This window comes from Danio rerio, chromosome 2 (genome assembly GCF_052040795.2).
Source record: "Danio rerio strain M-AB ecotype USA chromosome 2, GRCz13ab, whole genome shotgun sequence".
Taxonomy (NCBI): Eukaryota; Metazoa; Chordata; class Actinopteri; order Cypriniformes; family Danionidae; genus Danio; species Danio rerio.
The window spans coordinates 54391101-54415396 of record NC_141022.1 but is presented as its reverse complement, the minus strand read 5'-3'; the positions used below and the strand labels follow the sequence as shown (position 1 = coordinate 54415396).

The following is a 24296-nucleotide window of genomic DNA, read 5'->3' as shown; positions in this document are numbered from 1 at the left end:
TCCAGTCTTGAAGTCATAAAAGCATGGACTAGCTTTTCTGCATCTGAGATGGATAGCATATTTCGTAATTTAGCGATATTTCTCAGATGAAAGAAGGCAGTTTTTGTGACATGGGATATATGGTTTTTAAAAGTTAGATTGCTGTCTAATATGACACCCAAGTGTGTGTGAATGAGTATGGGTGTTTCCCAGTACTGGTTTGCAGCTCGAAGGGTATTGGCTGTGTAAAACATATGCTGGATTAATTAGCGGTTCATTCTGCTGTGGCGACGTCTGATAAATTAGGGACGAAGCTGAAGGATTATGAGTGAGGATAGGTACACTGTAAAAAAAAAATTAAATAAAAAAGGTCAAATGACTAATAACAGATTTTTTTTTTTTTTTTATTACTTTTATTTTACGTAATTTTAAATGTACTTCATAAAAAAAAGGAAAAAAACACTGTGTAAATAATAAGGCAATTTTATTGTATAAAACAGACAAATTGCTGTAATTTGTCATTACTTATATAGTACATAAAATAACAGTCAAGCTTTTAATTTACACATATTGCTTGTAATTTTTACGGATTTTTGAATATAATTTAAAATAACAAAAAAAATACTGTATAAATAATATTGTAATTTCCCTGTATAAAAATAAAAAAATGTCAGTAATTTGTCTTTAATGATAAAGTACCTAAAATGAAAGTCAAACTGTGAATTTAGAGAGATTGTTTGTCATTTTACCAAGTTCTACATATAATTTTAAATGACAAAAAATTACTGTAAAAAATTTAGGGATATTTTCTGTAAAATTCTTTTTTTTTTTTTTTACAGTGTAGGTAACGAGCCCTCACATTCTATTGATACATTAATATAAAATAAATGACATTTCCAATTTGTATGTAAAATGTTTGTTGCCAAAGTTATGAAAGAAGCCAAGCAGCATCAAACTCTGCAACATAGCCTAACAACATTGTTTAAAAAATGCGGCCAATGTATCATCTTCCTGATGCAAACTCAGTGTTCAGCATGTAGTTTTGCTGCTGTTAGATTAAAAACATCAGCTGCCATTCATGTTGATTGTAGGCCCGTCTATCTTTATAAACAATGTCTTACGTTTTACACTGAAATCTGTGCAAAATATATTGAATTATTTATTTTTTTTGCTCAAATAAATTCTTATCAAAAAGTTGCAAACTTTTTTTTTCTGCATTAAGGTTGAATGCGGTTTAGCAAAAGGGTTTATCACACCATATAAATCACAAGTGTTAGGATTAGGTTTTAACTAAAACATAATTCTAATGTAACGTTAGAAACGCAAGTCAGAGGTTCACCTTACATAACAACACACACACACACATAACTTACAAATATAAAGAATAAACTTACCACAGACGTAAATCACTCTTCCACTCTTATTCGTTGAATATCCCATAATGCCTCAGAAGATTTGAAATTTACAGCAGTATCCTGCATTCTTCGTTAAACTTGCACGTGACCGAAGAAATCGCACATTTTACAGCAAAATGCTGTATTATTAGAAAAACAATCAGCTGCTGTAAAAAAATGCTGTAATTTTCACAGCCATTTGTTACAGTGTAGGCTAAAGGTGCTTATTTCTTCAAGGAGCAGCACTTATACATAACCCAGAAATAAAAAAAATAAAAACGTAATGCATACATTTTTATAAAGTGTTTAGTTGTTTTATTTCTAAATGTACAAATCTTTATAAAATTCTTATTAAGAAATAATATAGATCGCACCACCGAACACATGAAAACGAAAGAAACAACCGTGGTTTTAAAAATGTGAGTAGAAAGTACAGATATTTGTGTAAAAATTTAAGAAGTAAAATTAAAAAGTTGTCAAAAAACAAGTAATGGAGTAAAGTACTGATACTAGAAAAATCTACTTTAGTACAGTAACCAAGTATTTGAACTTCGTTACTTCCCAACTCTGCCTTTAAGGGATTCTCTCTTCTGTTGAACACACACAACCATATATAACTTGAAGAAAACATTGACATCCGTAGTAAAATACTGTGGAAATTAATAGTTAATGATTACCAGCTTTCCTAAAAATTTGTGTTTAACAGAAGAAAGAGACTCGTAAAGGTTTGGAACAGGTGAAGAAATGCTTGCAGGATCTTAATTTTTGGGTTTATTTTCACTTTAATCCTCCCATCTTCATCATTCTTTATCCATCCTCCATCCATTAGCTATCCATCCACCTATTTATCCATCTATCCATCCACTCATGCGTCTATCTTTCCCTTTATCAATCTATTAAAGCTGTACAATTAATCAAAAAAACATCGCAATCTCGATTCGCCCCCCTAGACAATCTTAATCCAGCATTTCTCAGATTCTGCCAATCATATTTTCAAGTTCAGGAGAGGAGCAAAGGCGGCTGCACGAGTCTTTTTATTGTTTCCCAAACGTTGCTCAGCGACATGGACACCTCCAAATGATGTTAAAAGAGTCACACACTGTATTTAAAAGGCATAATTCACCCAAAAATATCATTTTTGTCTTCATATAATTCTGTATTCAGGGCCGGGAAATCTCAAGTGACGTGAGCTGCTGACTGTGGGTCTACTACCCATCCACCAATCCTCTATCCATATATCCACCCACCCATCCTTCCATCCATCCATCAGCCACTCATCTATTCACTCTTCCATCCATCATTCAATCCATCCATCCTTTTTCTATCCATCATCCACCCATCTATACATTCATCCATCCAATCCATCATTTATCTGACAGCATCCGCTATTCATCAATCCACCTATCCGTCCACCCACCTATCTATCATCTACAATCCTCTATCCATCCACCCATCCATCCTTTATACTCCAATCCATCCATCATTCACACAACCATCTTTCAGTTCATCCATCATCCACCTATCCATTCTCTATCCACTTATTATCCATCCATAATCTATTCAGTCTTCTACCCACCCATCCATCATCTACCAATCCTCTATCCATCCACTCACCCATCTTTCCATCCATCCATTACCCACCCATCTATTCACCCATCCATCCATCATTCAATCCATGCAACCTTTTTCCATCCATCCATCATCCACCTATCCATAGATTCATCTATCCAATCCATGCTTTATCTAAATATCCATTCTCTATTCACTATCCTCTATCCATTCATCCATCCATCCATCCATCCATCCATACTTTATTCAGTAATCTATCCATCCTTTATCCACCCACCCATCAATCACTTACCAATCCTCTATCATCCACCCACCCATCCTTTGTCCACCAATCCATCCATCATTCTCACAACCGTTTTTCCATTGTCCAATTCATCCACCTATCCATTCTCTATCCACCCATTTATCCATCTATTATCTATTCATTCTTGTATCTATCCATTTTTATTTACTAATCCAATCATCCATCCTTTATCCACCTACCCATCATCTACCAATCCTCTATTCATCTACCCACCCATCCTTCCATCCATCATCCAACAATCCTCTATTCATCCACCCATCCATCCTTCCATCCATCATCCACCCATCCAATCATCATTCAATCCATCCATCATCCATCCATCCTATATTTATCCTCTATCTATTCGTCATTCACCCATTCATTCTCTATCTCACTTTCCTTTGGCTTAGTCCCTGATTCATCTTGGGTTGCGACAGCGGAATGAACCGTCAATTACTCTGGCATGTTTTATCCAGCAGATGCCCCTCCCAACACTAAGATTACCCAACATCATCTATCTATGAATCATCAATACAAGAATTTGTCCACCCATTTTGCCATACATTCATAACACAGCAATCCATCCTCTATCGACTTATCAGTCCATCCACCCATCCTCTATCCATCTACCTATCCAGCCATGCTCTATTCATACAGCCATCTATCCACCCACCCCTCCACCTATCTTACTGTAGTTTGTTATGCAGTGATGATCACTGCCGTCTCTCTTTATCATCAGCCGGTGTGACTCAGCTGAGCTTCAGGCTCATGTCACATGAAAGCTTTGTCAAACAGAGTTGCTTCTTGAGGCCTGGTGTTCAGTAAGCGTGGCTGAAAGCTGTCACAGTTCTACTTTACGGTTTGGTCTTGTAATAGCGTCCGGGTCACTAGTCTTTACAATTACAGGACTGTGATTTTACAGAATGTTTGAATATGCAGACAGAGAGTCACAGAGAGCCACAGAGAGAGACGACCTGTATATACATACAGTACATCCACTCAAATATTAATTCTGCAGCAGGCTAAATTTAGCTAATTAAATTTGCTAATGCGCCACTATTTCCCGAACATTTCTTCAGATGGTAATTTCACAGCACACAATCATTTTGTATTCATGAAATGGAAATGTACTTACTCCATTTGCGTTGGGACTACATGAATAATTTTCATTGGAAATACAAAAGAGAGAGATGATGGACAGAGATTCAGTGCTCTTAAATGATATATTGGTATTTTTTTTTTTTTTTTTGAAAAAAAAAAGTTGTTGCATGCTAGATAGGGCTTACGATATTGGGAAAATGCTATATTAATGCTATTCATTTTCTTGTCGGCTTAGTCCCTTTATTAATCCGGGATCGCCACAGCGGAATGAACCGCCAACTTATCCTGCACATTTTTACGCAGCGGATGCCCTTCCAGCCGCAACCCATCTCTGAGAAACATCCACACACACACTCATACACATTAGCCTACCCAGTTCACCTGTACTGCATGTCTTTGGACTGTGGGGGAAACCGGAGCACCCGGAGGAAACTCATGCGAACACAGGAAGAACATGCAAACTCCACACTGAAACATCAATTGAGCCGAGGCTCGAACCAGCGACTCAGTGACCTTTTTGCTGTGAGGCGACAGCACTACCTACTGCGCCACTGCATCGCCTATATTAATGCTATATTATAAAATGTTCTGCTATATATTTTGCGATATGAATATAATTTCACCAAATGAATTGAATAGCTCTATTTGGAAAGGTTTCATTCATTTAGATAGATTAGGATGATCAAGTATTTTTTTATGCAGTGTGTTTGCATAAAATATAATAAGTTACGAGCGTATACACTCACCGGCCACTTTATTAGGTACACCTTACTACTGTAGTACTGGGTTGGACCCACTTTTGCCTTCAGAACTGCCTTAATCCTTCGTGGCATCGATACCACAAGGTTTTGGAAATATTCCTCAGATATTTTGGTCCATATTGACATGATAGCATCAAGCAGTTGCTGCAGATTTGTCGGCTGCACATCCATGATGCAAATCTCCTATTCCACCACACCCCAAAGGTGCTCTATTGGATTGAGATCTGGTGATTGTGGAGGCCATTTGAGTACAGTGAACTCACTGTCATGTTCAAGAAACCAGTCTGAGATGATTCGCGCTTTAAGACATGGTGTGTTATCCTGCTTGAAGTAGCCATCAGAAGATAGTCATAAAGAGATGGACATGGTCAGCAAGGTAGGGTGTGGCGTTGACACGATGCTCAATTGGTACTAATGGGCCCAAAGTGTGCCAAGAAAATAAATATCCCCTACACCATTGTTGATACAAGGCAGGATGGATCCATGCTTTTTATGTTGTTGACACCAAATTCTGCCCCTACCATCCGAATGTTGCAGCAGAAGTCGAGACTTTTCAGACCAGGCAACATTTTTCCAATCTATTGTCCAATTTTCGTGAGCCTGTGTGAATTGTAACTTAGCTGACAGGAGTGGCACACGGTGTGGTCTTCTGCTGCTGTAGCCCATCCGCCTCAAGGTTGGACGTGTTGAGCATTCAGAGATGCTTTTCTGCAGACCTCAGTTGTAATGAGTGCTTAACTGAGGGACTGTTGTCTTTCTATCAGGTTGACCCAGTCTGGCCATTCTCCTCTGACTTCTGGCATCAACAAGGCATTTGCGTCCACAGAACTGCCGCTCACTGGATATTTTCTATTATTCAGACTATTCTCTGTAAACTCTAAAGATGGCTGTGCGTGAAATTCCCAGTAGATCAGCAGTTTATGAAACACTCAGAGCAGCCCGTCTGGCACCAACAACCATGCCACATTCAAAGTTACTTAAATCCCCTTTCTTCCTCATTCTGATGCTCGGTTTTAACTCCAGCAGATTGTTTTGACCATGTCTACATGCCTAAATGCATTGAGTTGCTGCCATGTGATTGGCTGATTAGAAATTTGTGTTAACGTGCAGTTGGAGAGGAGTACCTAATGAAGTGTCCATTGAGCGTACTAATACAATAGAGCAAAGATAAATGTTAAATAAACAATGCTTTATGGTTTTCTGGAAAGTCTAACAGTATTCAGGTACAAAAATTGAACAATCAAGCGTAAAATAACATGGTCAACATTATGAGTTATTTAAAAAAATAATCATTTTTAATAATGTCTTTATATTTTAATCTTTAAGAAATAATCTAATTCTGCAATGTGTCTATTGCGGATACACACATTGCGATATTGATGCTCAAATGATAAACCCATTGCGATATCGATGCTCAAATGATATATTGTGCAGACCTAATGCTAAATCCTTGTAAACGCCAGAAACTCAGAGTGACCAGAGTTTGACCCTGCCATCAGTTGTTTCATTTTCCATCTGTGAAATAACAAAATCAAGCTGTTCATATAGTGCATTATTCAGGTTCAGCAATCTCCAGTAAAATTACAACCTTTTTGTTGAGCTACAGATCTAGTCAAGGCTGTGCATTAAAAAGCTTTGAAAGAAATAAACAAGATCTGAGGATTTTCAAAATCAATACTGACATGGAATGAAGCTAGCAGTGAATGTAATAATGGATCGTTTTTACCCAGCACCATTATATCCAGTCCTTACATGTGATCGATCTATAACTTCCCAGTGCTTCCTTTGTTGTGCGTCAGTGACTTTTCAATGCCTTTCATAAAAAATAGATAAAAAAACATGATGTTTTTACAAATATGTCAGTCTCCTATAAACAAGAAGCATTTTTATAATCCACACAATTCCATCAAAGTTGTCTTTCAGTAAGGAATTAAAACATCTGTGTCTGACCCTAAACATTAAACAGCACATCTGCAGGATTAGTTTCCCTTTAAAACCCTGGAAATGTCGGATTAAAAATTCAGGACCGCTGGTTTTGTTAATATTTAAAATCTCATGGAAGTGCTTACAGATGAGGATGTTCAGCGGACACTTACAAACTGGTTTTAATCCAGACAGAATCGGCTCTGAGAGATATACAGTACAGTTGAAGACCAAATTATTAGCCCTCCCTCTGAAATTCTTCATTCTTTTTCAAAATAATTACCAAATGCTGTTTAATGGAGAGATTTCAACACATGTTTTGATTTGAGTTTCTTTCACCTTTGCCACAATGACATACATATTCCTTTACTAACACTATTACAAGATATCAGCAATAAAATATTCAACTTAAAGTGCAATTTAAAGGCAGGTTGGGTTAATTAAGGACAAGAGTGTTCTTCAGACAAATAAAAAACCTTAATATTAACCTTAGCAGTTAAAGAAATATTCTAGGCAACAAAAGTAATAAGATTTTATCCAGAAGAAAAATATAATAGGAAATTTTCCAGCGTTAGGGCAGTCTGATGACTCATTGGTTAGCCCTGTCGCCTCACAGCAAGAAAGTCACTGGTTCGACTGAGCCAGTTGGTATTTCTGTGTGGAGTTTGCATGTTCTCCTCATGTTGGCCTGGCTTTCCTCCCGGTGCTCCAGTTTCCCCCACAACTCCAAACATATGCGGTATAAGTGAATTGAACAAACTAAATTGGCCGTAGATTGTGAATGAGTGTGTGGGTGTCTTCCTGTACTGGGTTGCTGCTGGAAGGGTATCCGCTCAGTATAACATGTGCCGGAATAGTTGGTGGTTCATTTCACTGTGGCGACCTCTGAAATAGAGACTAAACCAAAGGAAAATAAATGAATGAATGGATGAATTCCCGCGTTATGGATGTGACATTTGCAGAAAAACTTGAAACATACATTCAAAGAGAATCTGCATGCTTACAGTATATTAAAACATTTGCTTATATTTTCTAAAACAGTTAAAGGATCTGTAAAATATCAATCTGTAAACGTGTTTTATTATTTAATTGGGGGAAATAAACGTGTTATTAGTGGATGTGACCAAAATGTTTTGAGTTTACTATAACAAGATTATTATAGATTTGCATTTAAATGATGTTTTATTGCAGTACTATTTTAAAATGTGCTGTTAGTTTGTTCAGTTTTAGTTTGTTTAATTAATGGTTCTGTTAGATTCAGTTTAGTTTTCATATTGTGAACGCAATTTTGTCAAGTTATTTATATATTTATCAGTTTTCTCGCTACTGGGTTTTGGCTGGAGGGGCAACCACTGTAATAGTTGGCGGTTGATTCCGTTGTGGCGACCTCTGATAAATCAAGAGACTAAGCTAAAGGAAAATCAATGAATAAATATTTAGTAATTTCAGTTTTTATATAATAATTTTATTTCAGTTAGTTTAGCGACTGTTGTTAGTTTAATTTAGTTTTAATGTCCGTAATGGACGTCTGTCCATTACAGATGTGACATTGGCACTTGTGCGGCTAGTAATAAATGATTTAAAATATACTAAATAACATAAAATAATTTAAAATTGTTGAAAGACATTTTTCAGAATTTTTAAAATACAAACCTACACAAATCCCCGTACATTTTTGCATTTATGAGAAAGAAAGCTTTGTTAAGTCATAATGATTCGCCCCCCTTTATATTTTTCCCCAATTTCTGTTCCATTCACACAGGGCATCAGCTTCAACGCTTCCCATTCACTTTGAAGGGGTGATGTCAGACATTACCGAACTGCATTGTGGATCCGTCGGCGCCGCTGCAGAGGCGTTGCTCGCTGCAGAAGTTGGGACTTGCTCAACTTTTCAAGCGCTAACAGAAGCTTCAGCCAATCAAATCGCTGTATGCAAATACACCAGCTCAGACAGTGGCCTATTGGTGACTAATTTCATTGGCTGCTATGACGATCGCATCAGCCCCAACTTTAGACACGCACTCTGTCAAGCATTAACGCTAAAGCCCCATGTGAATGGGGCGTAACAGAGAGAAGATTTTTTCATAACATTTCTAATCATAATAGTTAATAACTCATTTGTAATAACTGATTTGTTTAATCTTTGCCATGATGACAGTACATAATATTTGACTAGATATTTTTCAAGATAGTATTGTTCAGCTTAAAGTGACATTTAAAGGCTTACTTAGATAAATTAGGCAAGTATATTAATGGTTTTTTCTGTAGACAATTGAAACAAGATATAGCTTAAAGGGGCTAATAATTTAGTTTTTAAAAAGTAAATACTGCTTTTATTCTAGCCGAAATAAAACAAATAAGACTTTTTCCAGAAGAAAAAATATTATCAGACATACTGTAAAAAATTCCTTGCTCATCATTTGGGAAATATTTGAAAAAGAATAAACCGGAGGGAGGCGAGGCAGTGGCGCAGTGGGTAGCACGTTTGCCTCACAGCAAGAAGGTCGCTGGGGCGCTGGTTCAAACCTCGGCTCAGTTGGTGTTTCTGTGTGGAGTTTGCATGTTCTCCCGGTCTTCGCATGGGTTTCCTCCGGGTGCTCTGGTCTCCCCCACAGTCTAAAGACATGTGGTACAGGTGAATTGGGTAGGCTAATTTAATTGGGTAGGCTAAACTTAGTGTGGATGTTTCCCAGAGATTGGTTGCGGCTGGAAGGGCATCCGCTGCGTAAAAATGCTGGATAAGTTGGCGGTTCATTCCGCTGTGGCAACCCTGGATTAATAAAGGGACTAAGCCGACAAGAAAATGAATGAATGAATGAATAAACAGGAGGGCAACTGTATGTGACAGATGTGAAATTGGCACTTGTGTGATAGCAATAAATAATATAAAATATATTAACTAGTAGAAAATTATTTGAAAACGTTGACAGACATTTTTCAAAAATGTTTATATACAAGCCTACACAAACTATTTTACATTTTTTGCTCTTGTGTGACTAGAAATAAATAATATTGTATAGCAGGGGTGTCCAAACTCAATAACTGCCATCAGTTGTTGCAGGACACAGGCCTTCCAGGACCGAGTAGAGAAAAAACCTTCGTTATGTATGTAACGGATGCGACATTGGCGCTTATGTGACTAGGAATAATAAATAATATAAAATAACAAGAAATCATTTGAAAATGTTGACCGACATTTTGAGTGTGTTTACAGTACAATACAAGCCTACACAAACAACTTTAAAAGGGTTTCGCTATATGGATGGAACCTTTATACATTTTTCCATAGCAAGTTTGACGTTTGCATGGAATTGCTCATCTCAGACATCCGATTCATGGGCAAAAAGCGCACAGTGTATAGCTCCAGGAAACTCACCCAGCAGCCGACTCCAGTGATCGTGTTTTCCCTAAAGCATTTCTCCAGGCGTCTGCAGGTATTTCAGGAGCTGTTTTGAAGAGGGAATCGTGCTTACGCTCTGTGAAATGAGGCCTGATCAGCAGGAGTCAGAAACAACTGACAAACTTAAGACTTATTTGTCGCTCGAGCGTATGAGATTTTAATGACTGCTCATTATGTGGTCGAGTTTTTAAGTGCTTTTCTCAAGCAGCAAGGTTTAGTGAAATGTAAAAAAAAAAAATAAAGCACCCGAGGGAACGATTTAAAAACCATAATGCTTTGCTGTTTATTCTTCAGGTTTTATTTACAGGAACTGCATGTCTAATGGCTGGACGGACCCGTATCCGCCGTATGAGGAAGCCTGTGCTTTTGAGGATGATTCAGAGTCTGGGACTGTGGTGAATATATATTTATATAACTATGCATGCATAATTTAAAGCGATGGCCATCATTTTTGAAAGCATTACCTGTTCGGAGAGGCTCTGTTTTTGTGTGTGTGTTGGACTTGGTCACTGTGTTTGTTTTGATGCTTTAAATTCCAGCTTTAATTTGTTTCCTGTCGTTTTTCCTCTTTTTTAATTACAGTCTGTTGAGGATTTATTGAAAAATAAAGCAGGTCATTGGACTCTATGTCAATGCCTAAGTAAATAAATAATAAGGAATAATGCATTCTAACTACCCCAATATCAAAAAAAAAAAAAAAGAACACATCAAAAAGGATAACTAATTTGATGTCATAACTTTGACTTCTATTTGGCATCCACGCATTGATGGTTTATTGACCACCAAAATAGTGACATAAAAAAGTATTATAATATACGAAAAGTTTTATTAATCTGAAAGCTTCAATTACAAATGACAATTTTACAATGGAATTGGTGTCCCAATAATTCATGTAAACTATTTTTATGTTAAAACAACATCATATTGACACCTAACATTGGTGTCAAAAAACATCAAATTGACAACTTAAAAAAGATTGATGTCATTTTAACTTCAAAGTAAAGTTTACATCAAATTGATCACAGGGTGTCCGCGGGGTCTTAAAAAGTATTAAAGTTGATAAATCAATTATGAGAAAATTAAGGACCTTAAAAGGTATTAAAAAGTCGTAATCACATTTTTACGAGGTCTTAAATTTAGTTCATGAATGTTTACCTCAAAAAATATATATTTTCCTCCTTATATTAAAAATAGCTTGCTCAATCCATGCGCTTCGGGCCGGGGCATGTCTGGCTAAGCTCCTTTGTCAAGATGATGTCACGTAATTTGCGACAAACGCAGGAAGGTGATGTTTCGCTCTCCACATGTAGCGAAACAGACAGCAAAATGCTATTTTAAGGACGGAAAAACACGCTCTGCGCCATGGCGCATGGTCTAACAGGGTTGAGCTTATTCTCTTAATGAGTTCTGGGTGGGTTTTGAGAATAAACCAATTAGAGTCTCATCTCATTCCCTTTAAGAGTCAGTTGTGTCGCGCTTGCGTCGCACATGGTGTGTAAAAACTGAACGCTTTAATAGCAAGAAAACAGTTAAACAAACCATCTGCAGCAAGAGAATGAGAGATGAATACAACTTTATGATCCGTATTATATAAAAAGAAAATCTGTCGAGGATTGTTGACCAAGCCGGTCATTGGACTCTTTGTTTATGCTGAAGTAAATGAGCAATAACGAATAATGCATTCTAACTATCCCAACAGCAAAAAAAAAAACACAATAAAAAACATGTCAAAAGTGCTAATCGATTTGATGTCAAAACTTTGACGTCTATTAGACATAAATTAATGCCCCTTTGATTGGGCTGGGAGATTAATCGATCAAATTTTTTCGAGTAAATTTTAAAAATTATTTTCTCTACCGCATGTGTAGGTCCAGACGGAATCTGCGCGCGCAGAATTCCGGAAATTTTCTGCATATTTTCTGCATATTTTCCGCAGAATCCCGCAGATTTCTGCAGATTTTTAGCCCATTATTAATTTTGTTTATTTACTTGAGTAAATGTGTAAATCTGAATTTATTCAGTTTTTATTCAGTAATTTATTACTATTATTTAATATATTAAGATGTAAGTTATGATACTCCGCTGGATACTCCCAAAATAATTCCACAGAAATCCGCAGTTTTTTACCAAAATTCTCAACAGAAATAGCAAAAAATGTCCGCAGATTCCGTCTGGCCCTGCGCATGTGGAATCACATGACATTGCTCTGTTAAGGCTTGATTTATACTTCTGTGGGCCCTTTGCAGCCACATTTGATCACTGGTCAGGTAGGACGATGGACCTATTCTTGAGCGTAGTGTATGAGTGTGAATGAGTGTGTATGGATGTTTCCTAGAGATGGGTTGCAGCTAAAAGGGCATCCGCTGCGCAAAACATGTGCTGGATAAGTTGGCGGTTTTCATTTGAAAGGGTTTTCATTGGTATAGTTTTATTCAGAATCACTTATTAGTTACTGACAAATCTGTTGTGCTTGAAATGCATTAAGTCTTTTTTGCTCTTTGCATTTATTTTTTCAGACAACCTACCTATCGACTTTAAAACAGCTTTACACCGCAGGATACGCAACATCGCTAATATCACTCATAACTGCAGTCATCATATTCACATGCTTCAGGTAAAGCTCTTATAACTTATTTTCATGATTTACAAAAAAATTATATTTATATATATATATAAATACAGTTGAAGTCAGAATTATTAGCCCACCTTTGAAATTTTTTTCTCTTTTTTAAATATTTCCCAAATAATGTTTAACAAAGCAAAGAAATGTTCACAGTATGTCTGATAATAGTATTTGTTTACAATTTAATGTAAATAATTAATTTAATAAAAATAGGTTTAAGTTAATTTATTAAAATAGCATTTAAAAATACTTATTCAATTACTTAAATGATTTTTTGCATATGGGAATTACTAGCAGAATTTATTTATTACAACAACTTTAAAACTAATGAATTATTTTAAATTTTTTTTTTTATTTGGGTTGGGCGGTATGAACAAGGTTGTATTTCATATAATATTTATATTGTTTATAAAAAGTCCTTGCTTCATTTAACATCGCAAAAAATCGTTTAAAAAATGTGAGAATGAAAACTGCATCTACAGTTAAAGTCAGAACTATTAGCCCTCCTTTTTTATTTTTTTTACTTTTTAAAATATTTCTCAAATGATGTTTAACAGAGCAAGGAAATGTTCACAGTATGTCTGATAATATTTTTTCAAACCATCATTATTCAATAACCTGCCCAATTACCCTAACCTGCCTAGTTAACCTAATTAACCTAGTTAAGCCTTTAAATGTCACTTTAAGCTGTAAGGAAGTGTCTTGAAAAATATCTAGTCAAATATTATTTACTGTCATCATGGCAAAGATAAAATAAATCAGTTATTAGAGATGAGTTATTAAAACTATTATGTTTAGAATTCTTCTCTCTGTTAAACTGAAATTGGGGAAAAAAATAAACGGGGGCAAATAATTCAGGGGGGCTATAATTCTGACTTCAACTGTATATATATTTATATATTGAGCATGCAATCTATACAATTCCATTTTAATGTATAGTATTGGTTGTCCATTACAGGAAATTCCACTGCACCAGAAACTACATCCACATCAATCTGTTTGTGTCCTTCATCCTGCGGGCCAGTGCGGTTTTCATTAAAGACACTGTTTTATTCTCAGACGAAACGCAAGATCACTGTTTAATGTCCACGGTGAGTGCTTTACAACACTAAACTCTACACTGTTTTATTATTATTAGTTTCATTTTATAATTATTTTCATGTTATCTTTTGGGGTCGCGGGGCGCAGTGGGTAGCATGATCGCCTCACATCAAGAAGGTCACTGGTTCGAGACTCGGCTGTGTCAGTTGGCATTCCTGTGTGGAGTTTGCATGTTCTCCCCAGGTCTCCTCCGGGTGCTCCGGTTTTCCCCACAGTCTAAAGACATGCGGTATAGGGGAATTGGGTATGCTAAAATTGACCAGTGTATTTGTGAATGAGTGTGTATGGATGTTTCCCAGTGATGGGTTGCAGCTGGAAGGGCATCTGCTGCATAAAAAATAGGCTGGATAAGTTGGCGGTTCATTCCGCTGTGGCGACCTCAGATTATTAAAGGGACTAAGCCGAAAAGAAAATGAATGAATGTTATCTCATGTATATATGTTTTTTTTTTTTCAAATATTTCCGGAATGATGTTTAACAGAGCAAGGACATTTCACAGTATTTGCTATAATATTTTTTCTTCTGGAGAAAGTCTCATTTGTTTTATTTCGGCTACAATTAAAGCAGATTTAAATTTTTTAAACCATTTTAAGGTCAATATTTTTAGCCCCCTTAAGCAATATTTGTTTTCGATTGTTTACAGAACAAACTATAGTTATACAATGACTTGCCTAACTAACCTAATTAAGCCTTTAAATGTCACTGCAAGCTGAAAACTAGCAGAATGTATATATTTATTTATCAACAATAACAACTCTGCTGCTGTGAATTCAAAGGGTTGGATGTTGAACTGATATGACGTGTCACTATGTGTGTGTGTGGTTGTTCTCAGGTGTTGTGCAAAAGCGCTGTGACTTTTTTCCAGTTCTGCATCCTCACCAATTACTTCTGGCTGCTGGTGGAAGGGCTTTACCTGCAGACGCTGCTCGCGCTCACCTTCGTCTCGCAGAGGAAATACTTCTGGTGGTACATTCTCATCGGATGGGGTTCGTAAAACCTGAAAAACAGCACAGAAAAAAAACACAAGCTTCCAGGAGAGCATTAAAGCATCACTTCATTAAAAATATATTGTACACATACTGTAGATACTTTTGGAAGCGGACATGCGAAACTTCTGCTGCATTCGCTTGCATATGAATGGAAGTCTCTGCGTCAAAATATGCAGTGTGACCACAGCTTAAGCATGTGTTGATGAGATGAGACATGAGTCATATAATGAACCAAACAACTTTTTCCAACAAGCAAAGAAACATGCCAATATACAGAAGGAGCATGTCAGTGTCAGATGTCAGTGTCATTCACACAACAGCTAAACACCATCTGGTAACACATAAAATGAATGGAATAAGCATTAATTTTCAACATTAGATGTAACATAAAACTCTAATTTAGAGGTCTGCATCTGCAACCCAATCAGATTTCTTGCGGTGCGGGAATAAATTTCCGAATAAAGCGCTGGAGCGGTCGGTAACTCCTGAGCGAGCGAGCACGCTTATGTATGTGTGTGAATTAGAGAATGTGATTCTGTGTTTAGATTGTTTGTTGCTGTCTGTATGTGTGTGAATGAGAGAGAGAGTTTCGTGCTGTCTATGTGTGTGTGTGAATGAGAGAGAGCGTGATGCTGTCTGTGTCACTTGCTTGGTGCTGTGTGTTTATACAGACACCTTGTTATAGGCTGTCTGGATTCTGCCCCCCCCCCTGGAATGGGCGCGGCGGGTGCAAAATGGGGCGGGGCTACCAGCGGGACAACAAATGCTGAATATAAGCGAGAGCGGTCGGGTTCGGACTAAAACCTGGCGGGAGCGGGATTCAAAATTTAGTCCCGCGCTGATTTCTACTCTAATGTACATCACTGAAGGGAAAAATCTACAAAGAACCATGGTCATGTCAACAAAAATCATAAAAGTCATGTCAACAGAGGGAATTCTGGCAGGGGAAAGTCAATTTATGGTTATAAATAAAAAAAATCTCTCCACATAGGGTGGTTATGTCACATTATTGTGATCTGCTATGAAACTTGTGCTGTTAATATGGAGAAAGTGAGTGTGTTTTTTTTGTTTGTTTAATTCTGCAGGTGTCCCATCAGTTGTACTTGTCGTGTGGGTTTTGACCAGACAGTTCTATGATAACAGAGGGTAAGTCAGATTTAAAACTTTAAAATCAATTGCATTTATTTCATCCTCAACTCTATATACTATTACGACCTTTTTACCTTGTTTACATGACTTTCTTTCATGGCAAAATTCTATCATACAATGAAAAAAGGGTACAGTTGAAGTCAGAATTATTAGCCCTCCTGAATTATTAGCGCCCCTGTTTATTTTTTTCCCCAATTTCTGTTTAACGGAGAGCAGATTTCTTCAGCACATTTCTAAACATAATAGTTTTAATAGCTCATTTATTTTATCTTTGCTTTATGATGACAGTAAATAATATTTGACTAGATATTTTTCAAGACACTTCTATACAGCTTAAAGTGACTCTTAAAGGCTAATTAACTAGGTTAATTAGGTTAACTAGGCAGGTTAGGGTAATTGGGCAGGTTATTGAATAATGATGTTTTTTTCTGTAGACTATCGTGGGAAAAAAATAGCTTAAAGGGGCTAATAATTTTGTCCCAAAAATGTTTCTTTTAAAATTAAATTCTTCTTTTATTGTAGCCGAAATAAAACAAATAAGACTTTCTCCAGAAGAAAAAATATTATCAGACATACTGTGAACATTTCCTTGCTCTGTTAAACATTGTTTAGGAAATATTTTAAAAAGTAAAAAAATAAAAAAGGTGGGCTAATAATTCTGACTTCAACTGTAGATGCAGTTTTCATTCTCACATTTTTAAATGATTTTTTGCGATGTTAAATGGAGCAAGGACATTTTCTAAACATTATAAATATTAAATGAAATACAACCTTGTTCATACCGCCCAACCCAAATTAAAAAAATATATAAAATAATTAATTAGTTTTAAAGTTGTTGTAATAAATACATTCTGCATGTAATTCCTATATGCAAAAAATAATTTAAGTAATTGAAATAATACTTTATTTTATTTAGTTTAAAATTTATTTATTTTTTATCTAAAAACAATTTAAACTATTTTAAATGCTATTTTAATAAATTAACTTAAACCTATTTTATTAAATTAATTATTTACATTAAATTGTAAACTAAAATACTACTTAAATAACAGTTAAACATTAGTTTTATTACTTAAAAAATGTTTTTAATTTTAAATTTCATTTATTGATTATTTTATACATTTTATAAAAATAATAAAATGCATTAGGACATTATCAATAAACAAAACAATTGCAATAAATAAATAAATGAGTCATTAAATATTGATTTCTCATTGCAGATGTTGGGACGACACAGATAATATGAACATCTGGTGGATCATTAAAGGACCGATCACCGCTTCTCTGTTTGTGAGTTATAATTGACAACATTTTAACAGATTTATCAACAGAAAACGATGCTCCCTCATATATTCCACATCTATCTGACAGGCTAATATCATCATCTTCCTGAATGTGATTCGCATATTGGTTCAGAAATTGAAAAGTCCTGGAGTCGGGGGCAATGATACGGGTCACTTCATGTGAGTATGATTAAAAACTGAAGACGTGGCTGAAAATTAATGTTTTGACTGATTTGATAATGCTGAGTAATTGAGAAACCAATCATTAAACTGCATTGTTCTGCATTATTTCTTCTTTATTCAAACATGTGGTTGTCTACAATGACCTGAGCTTATTTCATAAGACTTTTTGTCTAATATTGGCTTAACGCTGAGAAAACCTTTACAGAAAGTCACATAAAACTTTTTATTCATTTATTTATTTATTTCATACATTTTCTTGTGAAACTTAAGAGTGCTTGACTGTGCAAAGCTTGTCATTATGACACTGGGTGGTCGACATGGCGTTCATAATGGCAGCTAGATTTTTTCGATGTGTTAAACGGTATTACTGTGAAAAGAAATATATGCATTTTGTAAAATATTCTTTGTAAAGTGCTCATTTCTTTAACATTTTATTGTGTTCCTCTTATTTAAATATTATTTATTTATTGTATACACTATATACTTTTATATTTATTATTTATTTAAATCACACGATTAATTTAGTTTTAAATCTTATTTTAGTCCAGAATTATTTAATCATCAATTTATTTATTTTTATTTTCCTTTAATCGTTTTAAACACATTTTACTTATTTTATTATTTTTATTTAAACAATAAAATATTTGTGTTCTTCCTTTAAATGTTTTTAAAATGTTTGTTTTGTAATAAATTATTTAGGAAGTGTTATATTACATTATTTTTATACACTATATACTCTTTTATATTTATTATTTATTTCAATCATATTTGATTTATTTTTAAATCTTATTTTAGTCCAAACTTATTTACTCACCAATTAATATTTATTTTTTGTATTTTCCATTTATTTATTTAAAACAGATTTTAATATTTTATTCGTTTTATTTAAATAAAAAAAATAATTAAACAACAGTTATAATTAGTCAAATGTTCTTTAAATATACATTTTGTAATATATTATTTGGAAAATGCTCATTTCTATAACATCAATTGTGTATACACCATATACTGTTATATTTAATATTTATTTAAATGGAAAGGCAAGTTTATTCATATAGCGATAGTAAAACACAATGGTAATTCAAAGTGCTTAACATAAACAAGGATAAAAGACACTAACAACAAATTATTCAAAAATTATTAAAAACAGATTACAGATGACATTTTATTTAATTTAGGTTTTACATTTAATTTTAGTCATATTTATTCATAAATCTATTATTTATTAAAACATATATTTATATTTAATGATTTAAAACACATTTTACTTATTTTATTATTTTTATTTAAACAATTAAATGAAATAATAGCTTTGTTTATTTAAATGTTATTCAAAATACAATTTGTAATTATTTGGAAAGTGTTCATTTCTATTACATTACATCATTTTTAAACACTATAAACTCTTTTATATTTATTATTTATTTAAAACATGTTTTATTAAATTTATTTTAAAATCTTATTTTAGTGCACTATTATTTATTGACCAATTTATTATATTTTAATATTTGTTATTTTTTATTGCTTTTTTAATAAAGATTTTAATATTTTGTTCCTTTTTTAAATAAAGATTTTAATATTTTATTCCTTTTTTAATAAAGATTTTAATATTTTATTCCTTTCATATAAATATCATTTATTTATATAAATAAGTTATATGTTTTCAAATGTTAAATTTACATTTTGTACAATTTTGTTTGGAAAGTGCTAATTTCTATAATTACATAATTATACACTATGTACATATGTATACACATATATACATAAGTATACACTAAAATGTATACACTAAATATCACTATATTTATTATTTATTTAGATCACACATTATTTAATTTAGTTTAAAATCTTATTTATAAATCTAGTATTATTATTTATTCATCAATTTATTACTTTTTTATTATTTTATTTATTTCATTATCTTTATTAAAACAATAAAATAAAATAATAGTTGTATTTATTCAAATGTTATTTAAATATACATTTTGTTTATATTATTTGGAAAGTGCTCATTTCTATGATATTACATCTTACATGTTTTATATTAATTCAAATCATATTTTATTTATTCTTAAATCTTATTTTAGTCCACTATTAATTATTTATCAATTTATCATTTGTTTAATTTTTCATTTGTTTATTTAAAATAGATTTTAATATTTTGTTTATTTAATTTAAATGTAATATATTTATCTAAATAATAGTTCTATCTATTTAAATGTTGTTTTATTATTTAAAATTAAATAAAAAGTGCTCAGGTGTAGCTTAAATAATGCGTCGATGCCCTTTGGGTAAGAGATTCATCAGAATACACAGCAAAATCAGTTCAAGGCACTCAAAAAATTAGAAAAAAATATTTAACAAATATATTATTCTTATTTTGTTCAAATATTTTGCCTTGGACTGATTTTTGTTGTTATTATATTATTTATTTAACCACATTTATTCATTCATTTTGTTTGACTGCCAACTTATCCAGCATATGTTTTATGCGGCGTATGCCCTTCCAGCCGCAACCCAACACTGGGAAACACCCATACACCTCTTGCATTCACACAAACATACACTATGGCCAGTTTAGCTTATTCAGTTTACCTGTACCGGATGTGTTTGGACTGTGGGGGGAAACAGGAGCACCTGGAGGAAACCTATACCAACACGGGGAGAACATGCAAACTCCACACAGAAACACCAATTGATCTAGGCTCGAACCAGTGACCTTCTTGCTGTGAGGCAATCAGGCTAAACACTGCACCACCGCGCTGCCCTATTTAAACAACATTTTATGTAATTTCGTTTTAAATCTTATTTTAGTCCAGTATTACTGATTTAGCAATTTCTTATTTTTTAATTCTTCATCTATGTATTTAAAACAAATTTGACAAATTGTATTCCTTTTATTTATATATAATTTATTTAAACATTAGTTATATTATTCACATTTTACTTTAATCAATTTATTGAATGTGTTTTTAAAGAAATTAATTACTTATTTGCATTAACATTTAATACATTTATTTACATTTTATAAAATAAAAATAATTGTATTTTAATATTCATTTATTTAAAAATGATCCATTTTAAATAATAAAAATGCATAGTAACTTTTTTGTTTAAAAAGTTTTCCTTGTTTTTTTTTGTGTAGTTTCTCCCAGTTTGAAGCACCTATTATTTTACTGCGCATGTAGAGAATGTCCTTTCCTAACCCTGAAAAGACAGCACAATTATATCTGCTTGTAATTTAGCCTCAGCTGAGAGCAGGTTACTGCAGACTCAGACAGATGGCATGTGTTAATGTGAGAGAAATGCACATCTTTCGATCCTCCGGAAGATGTTTGTTGAGTAGAAAGCGCTGCCAGGTCCTGCTTCATGCATGAATGATGGTTCACATCAGGGTGAGCTTCTATTTTAGGTCTTGTTGTGTTTTAATACCTGCCCTGAACTAATGCGATGTATATGCAAAGACCAGGAGAAATTGCATTTAGCCTATTACCCAGCAGCGTGTGCCTTTCCGAAAGTGCACATCTGTCTCAGAGATTTGATTTGCTGTTATTTAACTTCATACTGACGCTGGGTTTGACCTTATGCACTGTAAAAAAAAATCGATTTGTGTTGGGAAAGCATGAACGAATTAAGTGAACTTATTATTTTTTTTACTAATTTAAGTGGATTAAACATTAAACAATTACGTCGTCTTAAAGAATCCCTCAAGAATTGTTTCTTCAGCTCATTTTAAATAAGTAGTTTTTAAAGTGGTGGTCCAGAGTGTATTTTAAGGCTTGGTTTTGTTTATAAGATTCAAAGCAATGTGTGTTCATGCTTTACAAACCACATTATGTTTTCATACATCTTATTTTAATTATATACAGCTACTCAGCCCTGCTGAAAAATCCAGCTTAAACCAGCCTAGGCTGGTTAGCTGGTTTTAGCTGGTTGACCAGGCTGGTTTTAAAGGGGTTTTGGCCATTTCCAGGCTGGTTTCCAGCCATTTCCAGTCTGGTCTTAGCTGGTCAGGCTGGAAAATGACCAGCCAAGTCCAACTAAAACCAGCTTGACCAGCCTGGTTTAAGCTGGATATAGCTGGTTTTGGCTGGACTCCCAGCTTGGCTAGGCTGGTCAAGCTGGTTTTAGCTGGTCATCTCCCAGCCTGACCAGCTAAGACCAGGCTGGAAATGGCTGGAAACCAGCCTGGAAGTGGCCAAAACCCCTCTAAAACCAGCCTGGTCGACCAGCTAAAACCAGCCAACCAGCCTAGGCTGGTTTAAGCTGAATTTTTCAGCAGGGAGCTAATATGAAAACGACTATCATATTTCCTAGTTCATCCGAAAGCCTGCCCTTTCTCTCTGATTGAGCTCTGATTGGTCAGCTAACACAGGGGTTTTCAAACTTGTAGGACCCCTACGCCACCAGGCACCCCTCCCTCTAGACCACAGATGTCAAGCTCAGTTCCAAAAGGGAAGTTTAGTTCCAACCCTAATTAAACACACCTGATCAAACTAATTGAGTCCTTCAGGCTTGTTTGAAACCTACAGGTAAGTGTTTTGGAGCAGGGTTGGAACTAAACTGTGCAGGGCTTCGGCCCTCCAGGAATTGAGTTTGACACCCCTGCTCTAGACAAAATTATAATGCATGTGCAAACAGAATTCACATATTACTTGCTGCGTTTTCAAGTGGATAGAATTAATTACATTGAAACAAATATACAGCTTACCTGATTCAGTGTGATGGCTGAGCCTTTTTCTGTGAGGACAACATGCTAATCTGTGGTCGGATTCCTGACACGACTATCCGTAAATCATCTTCCACTGTCAATAAGCGTGAGCCATAGCATACTTGCTAACCACTGAGCCACCGTGTTGCCTTTTAAATTTTTTTAAACACCATTTTAAGTACAAAATTATTAGCCCCCTTAAGCTTTATATTTTTTCCCGATAGTCTACAGAACAAACCATCGTTATACTATAACTTGCATAATTACCCTAACCTAGTTAACCTAATTAACCTAGTTAAGCCTTTAGATGTTACTTTAAGCTGTATAGAAGTGTCTTGAAAAATATTTAGTCAAATATTGTTTACTGTCATCATGACAACGATAAAATAAATCAGTTATTAGAAATAATCAGAAATTAAATAATCCTTTAATTGTTGAAATGTCACAAAAGTCTGACATCTTTTCATTGCATTGAACTTTATTTTATTTCATTGCATGCTACAAAATATGTATTTTTATGTATTATTTTTAAAGTAAATCTATTAAAGGTGATGCACACATATGTGACCCTGGATCATGGACCACAAAACTAGTTTTATGTTTACAATATAAATACATTGTATGGGTCAAAAATATCACTATTTATGCCAAAAATCATGAGAATATAAAGCAAAGATTATGTTCGATGAATCTATTTGATAAATTTCCTATTGTAAATATCTCAAAACCCATCTTTTAATTATTTATAATATACATTGGTAAGAACTTTGGACAGTTTTAACAGTGATTTTCTCAGAATTTAGATTTTTTTGAACCGTCAGATTCTAGATGCATTAATCTTGTCAAATATTGTCCTATATATACACATTAATGGAAAGCTAATTTATTTTTAAACTTTTACATGATGAATAAATTTCAGTCTCCAAAAAATCTCACAGGTTTTGTGTCACAAATAATGTACAGTATGTCTAGTAGCTCTGCTCTGTATTGTCTGTGTGAAGTGACGAATATTAATTGATTATGTTTTGGTAATCTTACAGGAGACTGGCCAAGTCCACACTGTTTCTGATTCCTCTGTTCGGGATGCACTACACTCTGTTCGCCTTCCTGCCAGAAAACACTGGAGAAATAATCCGCTTTTACATCGAGCTCGGCCTGGGCTCCTTCCAGGTACAGAAGAGTTCAATTATTAGGAGGCGACAGCTTAAAGGTCTTGTAGAATTAAAATAACGCTTTTAGGATGTTAGTATCACTATGTGACGTTTATTTATAAACTAATTTCGAGAGGATCACATGCTTATGACTGCTAGCGGCTGGATCTGCATTATCCAATTCACAATGCTCCAATCTGACGACTCCTAAACTACTATAAATACCCTGGGTTTCATTCCACTGCTATCTTCGTTTTGAAGAGTCCCCCCTTCCACCCGTACTCCTCCTCCTTCCTAGATGGGTGACACGGTGGCCCAGTGCGTAGCACTGTTGCCACACAGCAAGAATGTCTCTGGTTCCAGGCTTTACCAAACCAGCAGACATTTCTGTGTGGAGTTTGCACTTTCTCCCCGTGCTTACGTGGGTTTCCCTCGGGTTCCCCGGTTTCCTCCCACCGTCCAAAAACATGCAAATTAAGTTAATTGACTAATCCAAATCGGCACCATAGACATGCTCCTAGTATATAGTTATCTCCAAGAGCAATCACTTGCTGTTCATTGGTTACTACAGCAGGGGAGTTCTCGAGATCTACGTGAGCTCAAACTCCCCTCCCGCCTTGCAACAGGAGGGAGCCCCGGGCTCAAGAATCATGAGCTCAGGGCTCTCTCCCGGGACAGCATGCTAAACAAGCTTTA

At 34.6% G+C, this 24296-nt stretch overlaps 2 protein-coding genes across 6 annotated transcripts in view; one reads left to right on the top strand and one right to left on the bottom strand.

The window, feature by feature from the left end:
• Positions 1-24296, bottom strand: part of adcyap1r1a (ADCYAP receptor type Ia) — a 375079-nt gene that overhangs the window by 243931 nt on the left and 106852 nt on the right. The gene's annotated exons all lie outside the window — the stretch shown is intronic.
• Positions 1-24296, top strand: part of ghrhra (growth hormone releasing hormone receptor a) — a 60062-nt gene that overhangs the window by 21829 nt on the left and 13937 nt on the right. For all 4 annotated transcript variants that reach the window (XM_087239371.1, XM_087239372.1, XM_087239370.1 and 1 more), the window contains 8 exon segments: positions 10705-10805; positions 12927-13024; positions 13992-14124; positions 14967-15120; positions 16209-16269; positions 17493-17562; positions 17644-17735; positions 23490-23619. In XM_087239371.1, the coding sequence (XP_087095497.1) occupies positions 10705-10805; positions 12927-13024; positions 13992-14124; positions 14967-15120; positions 16209-16269; positions 17493-17562; positions 17644-17735; positions 23490-23619 (839 nt within the window).